An 18,703-nucleotide genomic window follows, 5' to 3' on the forward strand; every position below is an offset into this window, starting at 1 on the left:
GCTGTTCTAGCACTTCTCTCAATCTCTCTGGAGCCAACTGGGAGTGAGGGGAAGCCCCATTGTGCTAACAGGATTCATTGCACTGGTGGCTTCTGCTATCACAACTATTGAGTATCAATAGTTGTCACCTACAGCTCCCAGCTATATCCTATCTCTAGCGCATCGTTAAGGATCAGCAGCCTGTCTTGGAATATGAGCTTTTCTTTTCAAATATTGGGTAGAAAGTTTCCTTTGCTCGACATCACTATCTGAAGCAGCTACTTACCAATAAACACAAATTCAGGAGCTAGCCCTTTCAACTGATTCAATATTAGCCTTGTCCTCATATTTGCTCAAGTGATGCTATCATGGGGCAACAGAATTGGCAGTACCACCAGGGACTCATTAATTTTCCTATTTTCTGTGTGATACATGTTATCATGTGCCAGCAGTGCCTTTCTGCCTTGACATGAATTGGACATTAAACATGTCAACACTCAGAAACCAGTGGATGAACATGCCTGCTAGGTATTCTCTAACCAACTTCAAAGGTGTCTTACACAAAAATTTCAGTATGAAGCAGCTGAGTTGGAAATCATATGAAGATTTTACAGTTATCAAATTTGAATTCAATAGAGACTGAGTAGGTAATGTACTACAGAAAATAAGAAATCCCTCCTCTGATGTTGAGATGTGCTTTTCAGTTGTGAGTAAGTTACACACACTTTGAGTCTTTTTCTTCCTTTACTGGATCTCACTTTCATTTGTGCTCTATAATCTGATATTCCTATCCCAACCTTCTTGTCACATTATCAGTTTTGCTGCCTATCATTTTTATCCCATGCATGAGACTTAGGCTTACTTGGCGCATTAAAGACACCACAGCACACATCACCTCTTTTTAAAACGCCCGATGTAATCATAAAATAAGATCACAGCATAAGAGTAACATAAATCCCATATGTCAAACAGGATGAATTAAATCCAATCCAAATAACCAAAGATTAAGTGGACTTGAGACGTCCTATTTTGAGATGATTAAAACAGATGGAGTGAGGGATCTCTTAAGCAAGGGGCAGGTGTCAATAAGATTCTTCATTACTTACATGTGGCTTCACATGTCATGAATTTTGTATATATATAGATAGCATTTGATTTGTATTCTGCCCAAATATAAATAATAATTTTAAGGATTAGGACTTTTTGCTTTGGAAGATACAAATCCTTGAAATACACTCAAAATGTATTCCCCCCCAAAGCCGGTGGGGTTATTTTGGACCCCAGCAGCTATTTGAAGTACGGTAATCGTAAATTTTGTGCAGCAGACCTGACCCACTTAATACTCTGTGTGCTCCTCAACAACTATGGAGACTGTTGTCCCATGATGTTTTTGTCTCCTTTCATCCTTCATATTTAATCCTCCAACATTGTAGATGATAGCATTGAGATTATAACTTTGTTGTAAAAAAAAAAAGAAGTAGTTGTTTATATAGCTAGCAGGTGGAAAATATAAAAAATTCACTGAAAGTCATGGTCATCCATCTCTTAATCTGAAAAATGCCAAAAAAGCCAGTATATTCTAATGTGTGAAATGCAGTTGTAGTCTCAATCCAGTTCCCAATGGACAGGTGTTAACATAATAATTTACACCAATTACATCCTTGTTGACAATCATTTGTAGAAAGGTCAAAGATTAAATAGTTTTAAATTAACCTTTCACTTCTAGATGTGACCGTTTCCTGGCCAGAGATGAGACACAAGTGATTGCAGTGCATGCTTTCCTATAATGAAGCAGTATCTGTTTATGCACAGAAGACTATTTTGAGAGTGTAAAATCAAACACCCCTTGGAGTGTTATTGGTAGAAGACAACTGAAAAGCAAAAGGTAAGTTAAGATAGATGGTACAAACATAATTTCTGATCTTAGGCACGTTGGCTGTGATCTGGTAAACTGAATTTGAATGAAAGGTTGAGCATACCTATCTTCCAGTACAGTATAGAGAGAATATAGTATAAGTGGAATATAAGTGGTAATTCTTATAATTTGGATCAGAATTCCAGTTTCTTTGTCTGAAAAATTGCTTAATTAAATGGTAAATCTATAATTTATCTTGCACATCCCATTTCCTCTCTACCAGTGAAATATTGATTATAATTACTAATTTTAATGTCAAACAATGCAAAATTAATGGGCTTGAGGCAGCTGTCATTTATCTCTGGAAGAGGTAGTGTGCAAGCTGCCATTTCCTAATCATGATATTCTTGAAAGTTTCCAACTTCTTCTGCTTGCTGCCTTCCATCTCAACATCAGTTGCCTTGTGTGCAGTTTTTTTAAACACCGGGAGTAACTTCTGTGCAGTCTTTTAAAGTGAAGGTCTTAGCAAGGTGTGCCTTATTGATGCTGTGATTTATTTATTAAGGGTACTGAAGTTGGCAAATAGAAACTTGAGAGACAAGACCTTGAGTACTAAAAAAGGAGTTCTAGCAATAGATCAATATGAGTTAAACTGTTTTCCCATGGTTTCCATTTTTTTAATTTTAGAGATGCTCTCCCATAGACTAAGGTAAGAACCAAAGCCCTTTCATGTTGTTTGAAGGAGAAATGATGATGGATTGAGAACACTCTTCTAAGAATTGGAGTCTTACTTTCTGTGGATTCTTGTATTTTTTCAGATGATTAATACCCCTATTGAAATCTATATTTCTTTGAATAGTGTTCCTCTGAAAGCAAGTCTTCTGCAACTGTATTTTCAGCCATCAGAGCAGCAGGGGGAATAATGCATTCAAATATGAAATACATCAAACCATATTTGATTTGTTGCTTAGCAGCCAAAGCAAATTATGGAAATTGAAATCTGAAACAGATTGAACATCACGATAGCAAAAGAGTTTCACTTCTGCTTGTACCATCGTATTAAATAACACAATTTCTGTTCTGTGGGCTTTTTCTACACTTTAGCAAAATTGTTCTGCTGATGCTTTCAAAATACACTGTAGAATGAAAGTAGTGTTATAAAGCTCATGTCTGGCTTACAACATCTGAACAGATGAGCACATTAATTAGATATATCAGTAGGAGATATTAGAAGATTCTCAGCATGGTGTTTTAGGGAATGCCTTGAAATTTACTTAATTTACATTCTATTTCAACATATACATTGAAGAATATGAAAATTACATATTCCAGTCTTCTCATAGCTTGCAGAACTATTTTATGCTGCACATCTCCTCCTTACTGTTGGGGATTCCTCCATCAGGCTAGATACAGGATATCACAATTGAAGCAATGTGAAAAGAAAAGTTAGAAATCTAGTTAGCTATAGTTTTTAACTTCTGCTGCCTTTTTCTCTGGTGATTGTCAGCAGCAGTCTAAGAAGCCAAATGAAGAGTAATGGATAATTAACCAATGCTTCCAATCCAAATTGCTAATTACTGGCATATTATGAGTGTGATGCAATTTTGCAAATAATTATTGAGTGAGGACTTCTGCTATTACAGTGCAGTCCCCTATTTTGAAATATTTCTGTAATTTCTACATTAGTTCTTTTAAGTCAACTGGGGACAATCTCAGTAGCTTTCTACTGTGTTCCCAAGTCAGGACCAGCAATACAATACTCAAGCCAGGGCTAGTGCCTTTAAAGGGTGGATAGAGACTGTAAGTTTACAGTTACTGAAGTGCTCTACTGTCGATACACTTTTGCATCCCACTCTAATCATTTCTTTTAATTATAATTTTAAAGGCCTTGTGGGTGAAAGTTCTGTATTTGGTCTTAGTTCAACAGTTCAATGCTTAGTTCAAAACTTAGTTCAATACTATTCATGGTAGGAAGTCTTGGCATTCATCAAATGCTACCTTTTGGAACTGTCTGCAGAACAATTCCCTGGATATCTGTCTCCCAAAATTCCGTTGGCCCCAAAAGCTTAGCAACCTCTGCCAGAGGTTAAGTGTCCAACAGGTAAAACAGCAAAAAAACACACACAAACCAAACCAAACAAAAAAACAACCCCAAAACCAATTTACATGTTCGTATTGTCTTTTTATAAGAATCAAAGAGGTAGCTGGTGTAGATCTCAACCTCCACACGTATATGATTTTGGATGCAGTCTAATTTGTTTGTACATGTTGAAGGAGTGTCAATAAATCAAAAAGGGACTGGAGAGGGCTTTATAGCAGTTAGTGGTAGCTGAACAGCTCCCTACTTGCCATCCTTTCCTGTTATTCTGCCTATTATAGACTAAATTACTTTTAGTCTATAGTGTGTGTGATGCAGGATTTGAACTATATGCAGGATTGCACTAGTGGAATATTTGTATAGGTCTAGGTGCTGTAGTACAAAATTGTGAGTTTTAGAGGATGTGTGCTGCATTCAGATAGATCCTAGATCAGGCATCCCCAAACTCGGCCTTCTAGATGTTTTTTGGGACTACAACTCCCATCATTCCTGTCCACTGGTCCTGTTAGCTAGGGATGATGGGAGTTGTAGTCTGAAAACATCTGGAAGGCCGCGTTTGGGGGTGCCTGTCCTAGATCATTCTTTCCTACCTAGAATTTTCCCTATCCAGGCACTGAATATCAATATGTATGGCTATTGTTTGCATCAAACATACTGCTTTTCAGATAGACTTTTGAACGCATCACTTTGTTCTGGAGTGCAATCAGCTGATTCAGAATTACTTACTGTATATGTTAATTAATCCACTGTGATATCAATTCTAGCCATGTCTCTAATGGAAATAAAGTTTTTGAATTTTGGGGATGAATCTGCAAGAGCTACACATGACAAGCAGGATTCATTTCATACTATTATTAACACACAGTGAATTGACATTAAAGGAAACTCATTGATATTAGAACAAATGAAACAACTAAACACAATTTAAACTACAAACTAGAAGAAATGAGAATTGTATAAACTTGCCATACTAGAATAGACACATACATTTTATTCATAGCTGTGAAAATTCTGTTCAACTGCGTATAGCTATTTGTTCTCAAACTATGCATTATATGGGGCTCCCTATACCTGGGTGTTACTCATCTAAGTGTTACTCAGAGTACACTCATTAAAATTAATGAACATTAATTTCAGTGCATTTACCCTGAGTAAAACTTACTGTAGTTGAATGCCACCTGGGTTATTTAAACTATACATATATACAAATACATGTATGTGTTTTTGTTTAAAACAAACATGGCTTAGACCAGGGGTCTGCAACCTTTAAGACAAAAAGAGCCACTTGGACCCGTTTCCGAAGAAAAAAAACTGGGAGCCGCAAAACTTGTCATTATAAAAAATAACTTTTTTGTCACTTTTTTATTATTTCTTTGTTTGACCCCTCAGAATTTATTCCTCCTCATAGAAATAAACATTAAATTAACAAGTTACCTTTTTGTGTGTGTGTGTTCTTCACTCCCCTTCAAAACAGTGACCAGCGTACATGCCCCCTTTCAATGCAGTGACCAGCGTACATGCCCCTTACAATGTAGCGGGCAGGCGGGAAGGTGACGTCGGCACGGTGCGTGACTAACGCACACATCGCCCCCATGCGACGTCACAGCCAGTACAGCGCCCGCCACAGTGGGGAGTGTCGGGGCGCACAATGCGCCTCCTCCCCTCGTTAGTATCCGCCCCGGAGCCGCGGCAAAGGTGTAACAAAAAAGTACCACAATGGCAAAACATTAGTAGATTTAGTGAGGGTTTTGTGTTTTTTTACCCTAGGTGTTTTTTGTTTACAGAATGAAAATTTTGAATTACACGTGTCTGAAATTTGTGGACATTGGCTGCAGCTGTGCAGGTGACCATATCTAGTAGCTCTGCTTCTGTGTAAATTCTGCAATGAAAAGTGACCCTGGTGTGACTTTCAACCTAGTTTATGTGGAAGAAAGTTCAATCACCCAACACAACTTTTTCTCCACTCCTCCCCTGTCCCTACATGATTGTAAATGAGAGCTGACACACCATGCATCTGCTGTTTGGCTGTAGGTGGGGGATTGAATGTTTAAGTGTCCCCACATAAAGATGCTAACATTTCAAAGAGAACATTAGGGTTGGAATTCTTCTCCTTGGGCAATGAGATCACAATCAAAGGAGAGGCTACCCAGGGAAGCAAAAGCTTTGAACAGAAGGGGTGGAGCACACAGCATTCACAGGAAATGAACAACTTGGCACAGAACCACAAAATCTATTTAAAAAGGCAAAAGATACAATAATTATGGCTGTGACCCACTCACAACTAGTTGTGGTTTGGCAAATAAATATGATTAATAAACATAAAACACTTAAAGATTTGATAATCATCACAATTGGGGTCAGTAGAGACTGGGTGTGGCCAGGTTGCTGCAGAAAATAATTGTTTCTTTAGCTGCTTTTTGTTTCTTTGCGTACCGGGCAAGAATAATTGAATTTTTCTTGTTCTTTTTTTGAATGCCTAATGTTCTGAACTGCACTCTTAATAGGTTATAACATGACTATCATGCTTTCCTGAGCCTTTCATCTTCACTTTGCTACATTGCACTTCTTCCCACAAACTTGTTTATAGCGCTCTCTCTCTCTCTCTCTCTCTCTCTCTCTCTCTCTCTCTCTCTCTCTCTGTACATACACTCTTGTACGCACACCCATATGTTTATGGATGCATCTGTCAGCTGCAGATAGCATTTCATGTGCCTGAGAAAAGTGTTCTTTGACCCACCAAAGCTTATGGCCGAATACTTGTTCGTCTTGAAGTTTCACTGGACTAGCGCCCCCCCCCCTGATTAATTCTTGGCTTTTTAGACTGCTGTTGAGTCACTAATGGGAAATCTTTAAAAAGAAGGATGTGTTCCAGTTTTGAGTTGGTACACAGAGTACAGAAGCATCCATATATACCAGCGAACCAAGAGGCTGGTCATGTGGTACTGTCTGCTCTTATATTTTGCCCCAAGCTTCTACTGTAGATATGCCATTCTCTGTTTTATCATGGCCATGCTAGACATGTACCTCCAGGGTGAGCTGTGTTATAGCAATGACAAAACTGTTCTGTGCCTTCCAGCAGGGATTCCAAACTGCTCAGGCAGATAAAGGCCCTTGCATGCAGTTAAATCTTGCTTGTAATGCATTGAAGGTTTGGCCACAGTCAATCTGTAGTTGAGGAAAGTCTTGCTGGTAGAGAGATAGGATTTCTGAGAGACCTCTACAACAGCCAATATCCTCCTAGATGTGTCTATGTGTTTGCAGCTCTCTCTCATTCTTTAACCTCCTGTTAGACAAACTTACCCCAACTGCTGCAAAGGTCTGGGTTGTGCACACTTGATTTTTATATTGAAGAAGGGAGGTGGAGATTTTTAGACCTTGAAGCATATTGTGCAGTCCGTGGATCAAAACAACTGTGCTGCTTTGGTTATTTCCCTTAATAGACAATGTATTTTGTGCTCTCCTCCTTTTTTGTTATTGTAAAAATAAGTTGCCACAGTTGGCGTTTTGTGCAGACAAAATCTTTGGATTCAACCCAAAATCACCAGCTCAGGTTCTGAGTAATAACAACACGTGCTTTATTCCTTGTTATTGGAAGGCATGGGGGAGAGAGACAAGAAAGCATTTTCTATTAAAGAAGCTTTTATGATGCAGGGAAGAGGGCATCTAGAATTTGTCACAAGAAGGTAAAAGATACTACAAATAAGAGAATAAACAAAAATTATGCAAAATCATAATACATGATATAGAGCCAGTTTTTCTGAAGGTAGCCTTAGTTTTCACTGCCAGCAACAAATAACAGATCTTGCTTTCTGAATTCTGGTTAAAGAATTAACTGCTGCTCCCCTGCTAAGAACAGCAAAAAAATCTGGGAAACTTGCCCCAATCCTTCTTTTAGCCATACAGAAGATACCACATTCTTCCTTTAGCCATTTTCGTGTTTGTGGTCTCTGCACTGCTGGAAATGTGCATATGTAAAGCTACCTACAGAAGTGTGTGGAGCTTTAAGAACAAGGTATTTGTAGCCCTGGGGAATAAGATGGATTCTTCTTTGTGCACAGATAATGTGTAGAGTAATATTTATGTTTCTGTGGAAATTTTGAATGTGGCAATATTCATTTTGCTGATATGGACATCTGTATCCTTTATTCACAAGAATATTGAATTCTATGCCATAGAATATGTATTTCTGGCCATGCAGCAACAAGCTACTCAAGCTACCATGTTGGTCATGGAACACACATTCACTGTTTGATTTTGTTCATGCAGAAGCCTTATCTTTGCTGCTCTTCATATATTGATGTTCAGTTTGCATATCATAGTTAACACCTCTGTTGACTACAGTACTGTTTTTTCTGTGCAGGAATGATTTCAGTCATTTGTAGGCCCTTTGTTACCATAGTATCATGTCCCCTTACTGCTGCTTCCCTGAGCCTACATACTGTACTACTGGCTGACACTAGAGAGGGTGGGTTCAGGTTCATCCCTCAATACTATTACAGCCACAGAGTCTAAGTTCATATTGGAGCAGTAGGCGTGGGGGAAGCAGGGGAGAGAAAGGAAAGTGGCTAGAAAGTGAAGCATTGTCCTTCAAGTCTGGCCTTTCACTTGTTCCCACATACTACCCCAGCACAGCCTCTTATTTATCAAGCACTGATCCCAAATGGAAGTGGGAGTGATTCCTAGGGGAGGGAGACAGAAATGGTTGATTCTTTTTCCTGCCAGTGCTACAGGAACTGGAGTCTTTTTTAGTGGCACCATGAGGCAAAAGAGAAGCAGGAAGAGGAGAAAAAGGGCTAAGATTGGGTTGTGTAATTGTGCTGTTAAAGCATGCGCACAAGGATAAACAAAAATGGTGGCACCTAGGTCTAATTTTGAGGGTTGCGGTTGGCAGTGGTTCAGTTTGTATGTTGGGATGAGGCCCTTGACAGGTGTCCAGCCATGCCAGCTGCTGAGGAGAGGGTGGCCCTCATGCTTCTTAAGGGAAAAAGCCCCACATTCTTTATTTATTTAGCCCCACCCTTCTGACTAGGTTGCATTCTGGCCAGCTTCCAACAAAATATAAAGGAACACAACAGTTATTAAAAGCTTCCCAAAACAGGGCTGCCTTCAGATGTCTATGAAAAGTCATATAATTGTTTGAATTTTTGACATCTGATGGGAGGGCGTTTCACAGGACAGGTGCAACTACCAAGAAGGCCCAATGCCTGGTTCTTGTAACTTCTCGCAATGAGGGAACTGCCAGAAGTTCCTCAGAGCTGGGCCTCAGTGTCAGGACTGAATGATGATGGTGGAAGCACTCCTTTAGATGTGTTTGCACCTGGCTTTTGACTACTTACAACCAAGTGAAGATACCTGGGTGCCAGGATGGCGCCTGACATCTCTACCATCTGGAGGTGCATGCCTACGGATCATTTGATCTGGACCGTTTTTACACGCTAATACCCCATCTTGTAGAATTCTATCAGTTATATTTTATCTGCATAATTGTAATGAATTTCTGGAACCAAAATGCTTTTTCTGTGCAGCCTAAGCAGAAACAGTCACCATTAAGAAAAAGAGGTCAGAATATGCCAATATATATGTGTATTCTCCATGGATTTTTTCTTTAAGGCCTGAAAGCTCTTAACCTAGCTCAAGGTTATCATCTGAACTAACCAGATATTTAACTGAGAATCAATCATAATCAGTCTGTCATATGAAAAATAAGACTTTAGAGCCATCTTGCCCCAAAATGGCAACTAGACATTCTGTTTTGACAACTGTAACTCCTTTTAAGGAGCCATTTGGTGTATAGGTTATATACCTGAGTTTCTGACACTATCCTCAGGTATATAGGGCCAAACTGTTTAGGGCTTTAAAGGTCAACACCAGCACTTTGAATTTTGCTCAGAAATGTACTGGAGCCAATGTATATATATATTTTAGGTCTGGTGGTATGTGCTCCTGGCAGCCGCTCTCAGTCACCAGTCTAGCAGCCACATTCTAGATTAATTGTAGTTTCTGAGTAACCTTCAAAGGTAGCTGTACATAGAGTGCATTGCAGAAATCCAAACAAGAACATCTCAATTTCTTCCCCCACTCCCCAAACTTGAGAAGCTGAAGAATCTTAATTTTTCATATATGTGGAGCATACTAAAGTTCTCAGTTTTTTGAGGTTGCAAATATATGTACAAAATATTGGTGTGAAAATCAAAACCTACCTATAGTGCTTCTTAACATTGTCATATATACTATGTAATTCAGTGGTACTAGATTTGTTCTTAGTAACAGCCGCAGTGGCGGGTGTTGGGCTGTCAAATTTCAGCAGCTCTTTCTGGAATGCTGAAATTCAGCATCACCCCCACCTACCTCTCTTGCTCCGTTCTACATCACTGTTGACACGTCCCCTGTGGCACCAGTGTCCAGTGCAGCCGAACCAGTTACACTAGCCTAAAATTGCCTCGGGCAGCAGGGCTGGTTCCAGAAACATTCCTAAGCAGTAGCAGCAGACATAATTAACAACTGGGAAGGGGGGAGGGAATAAACCTTATCAGTAATGGACCAGCAATCCTATTAGATTCCAAATAACTATACTGTCTTGTAAATCTGTCTGGTTCCAATTGGTTACTTTGAAGAAGGAAGAGTTTAAGAACTGGTGCTATTGCTTCTGGGTCAATGAAAAAGCTATATGCCCACCTTGGCCTCAAGGCAATAAACCTGTTCCTAAGAGCTAGAAGCTCAGTGGAATGAGGGCACACCCATGACTTCTGTCCAGCAGGTAAATAGTTTATACATGTGACAAACTGTGCAATACATTGGAAATTCCTCACCCTTCTGGTGATTTTCTACCTTCATATCAGTTTTTGTAATTTATTGTGTTACTTTATTTGAGAGCTTGGCATTTCTTAGATCAAACAGTGGAGGGGCAGAGGCCTCCTCACCCTGTTGCCTTACTCAGCTGCTTAACTTTTCTGTTAGCTTGATCCTTTGTTTCTGGGGCCAAGACACTGTATCAGTTGGAGCTCCCTCTAGTTTATGGAGCTGGCTTAGTCGCTGGGCTAGCTACCCTTAGCTGCTGCTGAAGCCAATGATATCAGGTGGTCTGACTCAACTTCCAGGGATTAGGAATTTGAAAGGGTGGGGGGATTTAGGAAGTGAGGTGTGGACAATGGATGTCGACCAAGAGGTATGTGGACAGTGAGTAACTGGTCATTGATGCTTTGTTGAGGATTCATTTTTTAAAAAAGAAAACTAACTAGGTTTTACCTGGTTTTAAACTGAACTGAATGCTGAAATTTGAGTCTCCACAGAGCCTTATCTAAAAGCTATGCCTATGTATGATTCAAAACTGACTTCCGCTAGCTAGTTTTGTATTGTGTGGAACTGTATTGGTGAGGGTGAGGGGATTATTCTTTCTCCAAAGTTGGGATTTAGTCCAGTTTTTTTTTTTAATAGTTACGGTGGTTCTTGTAGTTTCCTTGCTAGGGTAGAGCTGAAAACTTTTGGTGAGAGAAGTTTGGAAGAGACATTCTTCACTCGGTCATAGCAGAGTTAGTACAGTGGCGGTTGCTTCACGCACATTAAAACTTTGTTAAATTAGCATCTGGCCAAATCCATCTTTAAACAAACGTTCCTCATGAAAATACTTCAGCTAGAATACATTACAGACTCTTAGCTTTACAAATAGGTGAATGTTCTATCCACAGTTTCCAGAAATTACAGCAAACAAGTCTCCATCTGCTGGCAGTAAAATGAAGATGAAAAAGGTTCCAAACAGCTTAAGTCTGAGTAAGACTTAGTTGCCGCGGAGCGCAACTCAAACGCGCTCAACCCAAAGCACATTCAACTCAAGGTATGACTGTATAGAACAGCAGGGTAAGGTTTCAGTAAAGGTGTTGCTTTTTCCTTTTCCACTCCTCATGCTCTGCAAGAGTCAAACCATTCTACAAAGCACTTACTTGTCATGATCCTATGATCCCATTTGTCTTCGGTGGACAAAGCTGGGGATTCAGAGGTATAGAAGGGTTTTCCCCTCAGAACTGGCCCTATGTTTTTTTCCTGCAGCACAGCTGGAACCTGAGGAAGCCATTTTGCAGTCTTTGGATTCCAGGCCTGAAGCTCCAACAGAACCAGCACTGTTTGAGTCAACAGGTAGTGATCTTGATGAAGTCTCTTTAACTGATGAGACTTCATTTACTAGAGGTGGAGGTAGTCCTGCAGCTTCATCTAATGCTAAATCTTGGTTTGCTGTTCAGCAAACCTTGCACAGAACTATCCAAGACATTTACTGATTTGCTTGGACTTTGCCTTATCAGAGCCTGACTTCTGCTTTGCTCTTTTTTTATCTGAACCTGAATTTTTTCATGCTTGATATTGTCTGACTAGAAGTTGAATTTGGACTTGCTTGACTTTTCCTTGTAAATTTGTGCTTAGCACTCTCGTCCTGCTTGAGCTCAAACCTCACCCAGCTGAGACCACCATCTGAAACTGACAACTATTTTGCTGTTCAAGGTCTTTGTGGGGAAACACCTCTTAGGGGCTGGTGTTACAGTGCAGCATTTTGTTGCAAGTCTTTACTTCCATATTAAGAATTTGCATTGCAGAATAGAAACCACACTTATTCAAGTGTTTGTGTTATTGCAATAGTCAGAATTTCAACTGAATGACTGTGCTATTCATTGTAATGTCAGAATGATAAATATGAGACTTATTGCTATGGCACTAGTGCCACATGATATTAGTGTTTTGAATCAAAAACAAGCACATTGCAACCTAATGGGATGCTATATATGACTACGTGGTAGCAGTTTTTCAACTCCTTAGGTTGCAAAGAAATTTTATTGTAAAATGGTACTCTCAAAAGCGCAAATACTTCATTTAGTTTGAAAAAACTGATTTAAATATAATTTACTTAACATCTCATCACATTCTGAAAATTAATAATAACTTGTATAACTAAAGGTGTACTGTGAGTACAAACTTGAAGCAGGATAGCAATATTTCTCAACAATGGAGCTCAGGATTTTAATTTGATAAAAGAATGCTACTTTACATATTGCTAACCTTTTAAATTAAATTGCAGACCCTTCTGCACAACCCAGCCATGGACTCTCTAGGGCACATTTTGATTTTCAGTAGAAGATTTTAACCCTGCCAAAAATATATCTGTATAGGATATATTCTGAGAATAGCTGGAAGAGCACTGTCCCTGGTTTGGCTCCAGTTCCATGTTCTGTTGCCAATCAGTACCTCTTTCATTAATTTAGCATTACTGTATTCACATTTATTTACATAGCACCATTAACATATATGGCTCTGTACACAATTAAAGGAAGTAATTCTACCACAAAGCATGTACAGTCTAAAACAATGAATAAACAATACAATTAAAATAAGTTAAAATGTACTTCCACATTTTCAGACTCTAGATTCCCTCACCACACAGTAGTCATAAATCAGCCCTTGGAGAGTGATAACAAGTTGATCACTGTAGTAGTAGTAATGGATTTCTTGTATCAGCCGGGGCTTCACCTAGATTACCTTTGAGATCCTTTCCAACTCAGTAATTACTTATATCTAAAACATTTTTAACTTTTATCACTTAAAAAAGCAGTTGTTAATTGGAGTTATAAAATATAAAACTTGATAAATATATTTAGGAGGCTGAAAATTTCTTGGGTGATATCCAGTGTTGGTTATACTCAGAGTAGGCCCATTAGAATTAATGGACTTAAATTACATAGCACTGGATAGTACTAATTTCTGAGCAACTGATAGTACTAATTTCTGAGCAACTGTGATCTTCCTGTAAGGAATGTTAGGCAGTTTTTTATATAAGAGAATAGCATAAATAAAGTAATTTTTAAAATTCTATAAGAATTTTTCAAATGAATCTAAATTAAGTATACATCACTCTTTGAATAATCAGCAAATTAGGTCATATAGGATATGAAGGTTCCTAGTGACAGACCTTTGAACAATAGATTTCATTTTGTCTGACATGATTTATTATTTCATTAGCTTCCAATTTCCAACTTGGATCTTCAGTATGAGCTGCACACATTTATCCCCCCGCCCCGAACATCGCTTCTTGTTGCCTGTATGCCCTAGCCTAGAATTTAGGAGTTATGGTTCATCACCAAATATATCCTCCTCCATTTTTAAAAAAAACAACCTTCACATTTCTGAAGAAGAGGGGGAATTGCAAGCACTAGGGTGAGTGTCTCTTTGAAAAGGCAGCACTATTAAGGGAAGACACTGTGTGTTGAATTCCACTTCTTTTGTGTAAGGGCCGGCGGTCCATTCTGTAGCATCAGAATGACAGGAGGTATTCAGTATGATTAATGGAATCACAGCTCTGTGATTGACTAGCCCGTCTGTGCTTTCTGTGTATTTAGAATTCTGCCACTGATGACTAATTGTGAAGTTAACATTACAGTAGAGGTTGAACTGCAGTTTTTTTTGTTTTTAATAGCAGAGTGAATTTGTGCATCCCTGTTTTAGCTGTTAAAGTTTAGGTGTAAAATAAATGTACAGTACTAGACTGCATTTTGCTATTTATAGGAAATAGGGGACTTTTTGAAGTTGAAATATATTCTAGACTACCTTTAACATAAATTGGTGTGCATTTTATTTAAACTCAGATTATTCAGCTGTTTTCTGAATTTGAAAAGCAAGTTATCCTTAAGTAGTGGAAATAGATTTGAGATTCCAACTGTACCCAAGCAGTGTTCATAAAAAGTAGATTTTTGAGAAGGAAAGCCTTCACAGAACTTTAAAAATTATAATTTATTAATGATGTAATTATATCCTTAGAAGATACAGTTTGTTTAAACTATTCACGTTTTTAGCTTTAAAAAGGGATTGGTTGTCTATGGCTGTCAAGAATACAAAGAGCTGTTGTGATCAGCCATAGAGCTTTTGTGGCTGTATGCTATATGTAGCAGCAGTGGAAAGATAATGAGTAAGCTCAAAGTGAAATCATTTTGGGGGAAAATAGGACTAAAAAAAAAGGAAATTTTATAATAAATTACATTAATTTTTATTTTGGGGAGTGCATATAATGGGAACAAAAATCAGCCTGTGTACTAATAGATGCACTTCAATGCAGTTTTTTATGTGTTTAACTCACCCTAAGGTTAAGCACAAGTCCCCATTGATTTCAGTGGGAGATAGCTGTGCATTTACTTAAATTTCCCATTAAAATAAATGGAGTTAAATGTGCTTAGCTATAGCTGGATTATGGAACAGGTATGTTTTTGAAGAATACAAAAACATCAACACTGTCAGAAATTTGAAAGTGTATTTGTTACTATGATACTGAGTCTTGTAAGCCACACAGTGAGAGCAATGTGTTCTGAAAGGAGAGTTAACAATTTTAAAATCAATGAATAAAATAGACAAGAAATGTGGCTAGACATGTTGTAGTTTTTAATGTGTACAATATATTTTTAGGGCTATTCTTGCTTTCCCTACCTTGAGACAGAACACTAAAAAAATCTATTTGTTTTAATGTAATAAAAAACACATTATTTAGTGACCTAGCCACCATCATCCATGCCTTGGGTAGCTTCACAGATTGACTAGTGTAATGCTTCTAGACAGGGCTGCTCTTACTGTCAATTTCAAAACTTCATCTAATCCACAATGCAGCCAAAATGGAAGAAGGTTTTAGTTAGATTCATACGCACAAATATGAGAAAAAATAATATATATGTAATTTCTTTAAAAGTATACATGTTAAAGAGACAGAACATACAGTGACAGTATCTCTTTAAAAGAAACACAATGATAAAAATTAAGTGGAATGTAAACTAAATTGAATGAATTTAAAATTAGTATTTTTATACAGGCAACTCCCCATTTGCATGGGGGTTGTGTTCTGCATCATTTTGTATAAACAAGTTCATTAAAATAAAATAAGCAAACTTTACGTACAAACAGTTGTACATAAGACCATTCCACCCCCTTCTGGTGTGGAAAACTGTATACAGTCAATACTACATCAGAATATCGGTGTAATTGATCCAACACTAGGCAGAATTTACATAGCAAAACTTAGGGTATGTTCATATTACTGCTTACTCTGCATCCAGTTTTCTAATTGGATTGGAGCAGATTTGAGGATAAAGCACATCAAAGAGAAATATTTGTCAAGAAATCATAGGGTTGGTATGGATTGTAGCTAAAGTCGGCCCAGCATACCTGAAGGAGCATCTCCACCCCCGTCGTTCTGCCCAGACACTGAGCTCCAGCGCCGAGGGCCTTCTGGCGGTTCCCTCACTTTGAGAAGCCAAGTTACAGGGAACCAGGCAGAGGGCCTTCTCAGTAGTGGCACCCGCCCTGTGGAACACCCTCCCATCAGATGTCAAGGAAATAAACAACTATCTGACTTTTAGAAGACATCTGAAGGTCACCCTTCAGGGGTTTAGGGAAGCTTTTAATATTTGATGAATTATTGTATTTTAATATTTTGCTGGAAGCCACCCAGAGTGGCTGGGGAAACCCAGCCAGATAACAACAACAACAACAACAAAAATAAATAAATTGATGATGATGATGATGAATGTAGCAGTGGGAGCACATTAGATGTGGAGTAAGCAGTATTATGAATGTACTTTTACCAAAGGTACCCATGCTTTCAGTGGTCACCTCTGGTGTTGGTTGCAGGATGAGGGATCAAGAAGGACAATGGAATGTTTACAACATCCTAGTTTTGAAGACTCTTGATTTGAATTTCATTCAAATTCTGGATGAAAATCATTAATTTTTGTGCTTGCTTTTGTAGTTATATATTAACTAAAACATAATGCAACGAAAACCATTTACAAATAGTTTCTCCAGTTGTTAATTCTTTATTGTTAATCCTGTGTTACCTGAAAGTAAGCCCCATTGTACATAGTGGGCATGCAAAGGTCATACTGTTCATTTTCTTAAGAAACGACATTTGTAGCATTCTCAAGTAAGGGAAGTTCAAAATGAACAGCAGTTGAAAGAAAAACCATCTTGTAGTTCTCTTGACTTTACATTACTGTAAAGAATGTATATAATGTCTAATTTTCCCATTATCAATAAGTGAGCAATGATCTTGGTAATTAAACCATGTTGTAATTTATCTCCTGTCTTTTCCTAGGTGTGCTGTGTCATCGATATCTCAGGATGCCACTGGTTAAAAGAAACATAGACCCTAGGTATCTTTGTCATACAGCACTACCACGAGGCATCAAGAATGAACTGGAATGTGTTACAAATATTTCCTTGGCAAATATAATCAGACAACTAAGCAGTCTAAGTAAGTACCCCGGTATATTAAGGGACAGTGCATTTTGAGCTAATGTGTAATACAGCTGCATTTAATAGTTAAACAAAATAAAATTACTCTCTTCAAAACAATTAATTCATAATGTTCATCCCATCTTTTTTGAATCATTCCAAAATGTTCTATGTCCCCATCAATTGTGCATTTAAAAAACTGTATGATGTGTAGTTTTATTGTTAACTTTAATGGTCTTAAAAGAACTGAACTGGCAGTTTTACAAAGTTTATATAAGGACTATAGAACTCAGGCAGAAATTTCTCTCTGTACTCTGCCAACTTGGTATGTGTCTGACCCGCTATTTTGAGGATAATATTGGGATAATACAACTGCCATGTATATGAACATTTCTCTGTTGGAGAGGCCCCTTTTATGTCCTTCTGCCTTTCAGTAATTTTCACTCTTCATTTGCTTTTTGGTTTTGGTTTTTTTTAAATCTAGATTTTAGTTCTGTACACATTTCTGTCAGTTGTACTACTTATGAAGCACAATGACAATTGTTAGTGAATGTTAGTAGCCAACATGTGCAGTTGCCATGCAAAACATAGATGTAATAAGGCTCCTGCTCAGTAGGCTAATAGTGTTAACCTAACCAAAGTTAAAGGGACTCGACTGATTTAACAAAAGAACGATTGACTTTTGAGACTGGTAACCTAAATCAGAAGATTGGTAGCTCCACAAAATTTTAAAGAGAGAAGGTTTATATTCCAGCCTGGAGAAAGGTTAATGGTAGAGGCTGCTCCCAAGACATCCTGAATAAAGAGGAAAAGCAGGAAAACAGGTAGTTGCATATGTTTAAATTAGAGTAAACAAGAAACAAACCACTGATTTAATGTTCAGAGAAGGGGGGGATATGGGATATTATTAATGGTAAAATTCAGAACCACTTTTCAACTCAAAAAGGGTCCTCAAAAATATAATTGAAAAATAACAATGTACAAATAAGCATAAACTACTAAATATTTGCAAAACACAGATTGTGTAAATATGAAGACTATAGATAATAGTATTTTGGAATGTTTTATGTGTTTGCATGAGTACTGTTCTAGTCTATTATGCTTATATTAAGTAGGCAGTAGAAACCTCCAGTGCATGGGCCATGCCATTTTGGGTTGCCATGCCCAACCGTCACTCACTTTATATCATATGACATCAGGTGCAGGATGACTAAAGTTACACCTGCAGAGGACAATCAGATGCCTTGAGAGTTTGCTCCCAGTTGTTTCTTAGCAGCCCTGGCCTACTGTTTTTACATGGAATCGGAGCCACCTGGTGTCATATGACATCAGATAATTGACAGATGTGGGTTGGCCACTTTTTTATCCAGTCTATTGGACAAAAGTGGTTCTCCAACCCTGTCTTAAGTGTTTTGTCATAAACCTTAGGGGTACTGGAAGTAGTCTATATGACCTTTCCTAGTAGCACATTTAATGATTGATCATTTATATATTTCAGTTTTTGTACTGATCTTTTGCAA

At 38.1% G+C, this 18,703-nt stretch overlaps 2 protein-coding genes across 4 annotated transcripts in view; one reads left to right on the top strand and one right to left on the bottom strand.

Moving 5' to 3' along the window:
- The window catches only part of CDC40 (cell division cycle 40), an 89,058-nt gene that overhangs the window by 46,769 nt on the left and 23,586 nt on the right, over nt 1–18,703 (bottom strand). The window lies entirely within an intron of this gene.
- The window catches only part of WASF1 (WASP family member 1), a 44,566-nt gene that overhangs the window by 6,480 nt on the left and 19,383 nt on the right, over nt 1–18,703 (top strand). Inside the window, exons 2-3 of one of the 3 annotated variants that reach the window (XM_081905523.1) lie at nt 1,706–1,864; nt 17,044–17,202. In XM_081905523.1, the coding sequence (XP_081761649.1) occupies nt 17,070–17,202 (133 nt within the window). In that variant the 5' untranslated portion in view covers nt 1,706–1,864; nt 17,044–17,069. Of the gene's footprint in view, nt 1–1,705; nt 1,865–5,719; nt 5,776–17,043; nt 17,203–18,703 lie in introns of those variants that run through there. The other 2 variants (XM_081905522.1, XM_081905524.1) reach the window with 2 other exon arrangements.

This window comes from Podarcis melisellensis, assembly GCF_964234715.1.
Source record: "Podarcis melisellensis genome assembly, chromosome: 3".
NCBI classification, from domain to species: Eukaryota; Metazoa; Chordata; class Lepidosauria; order Squamata; family Lacertidae; genus Podarcis; species Podarcis melisellensis.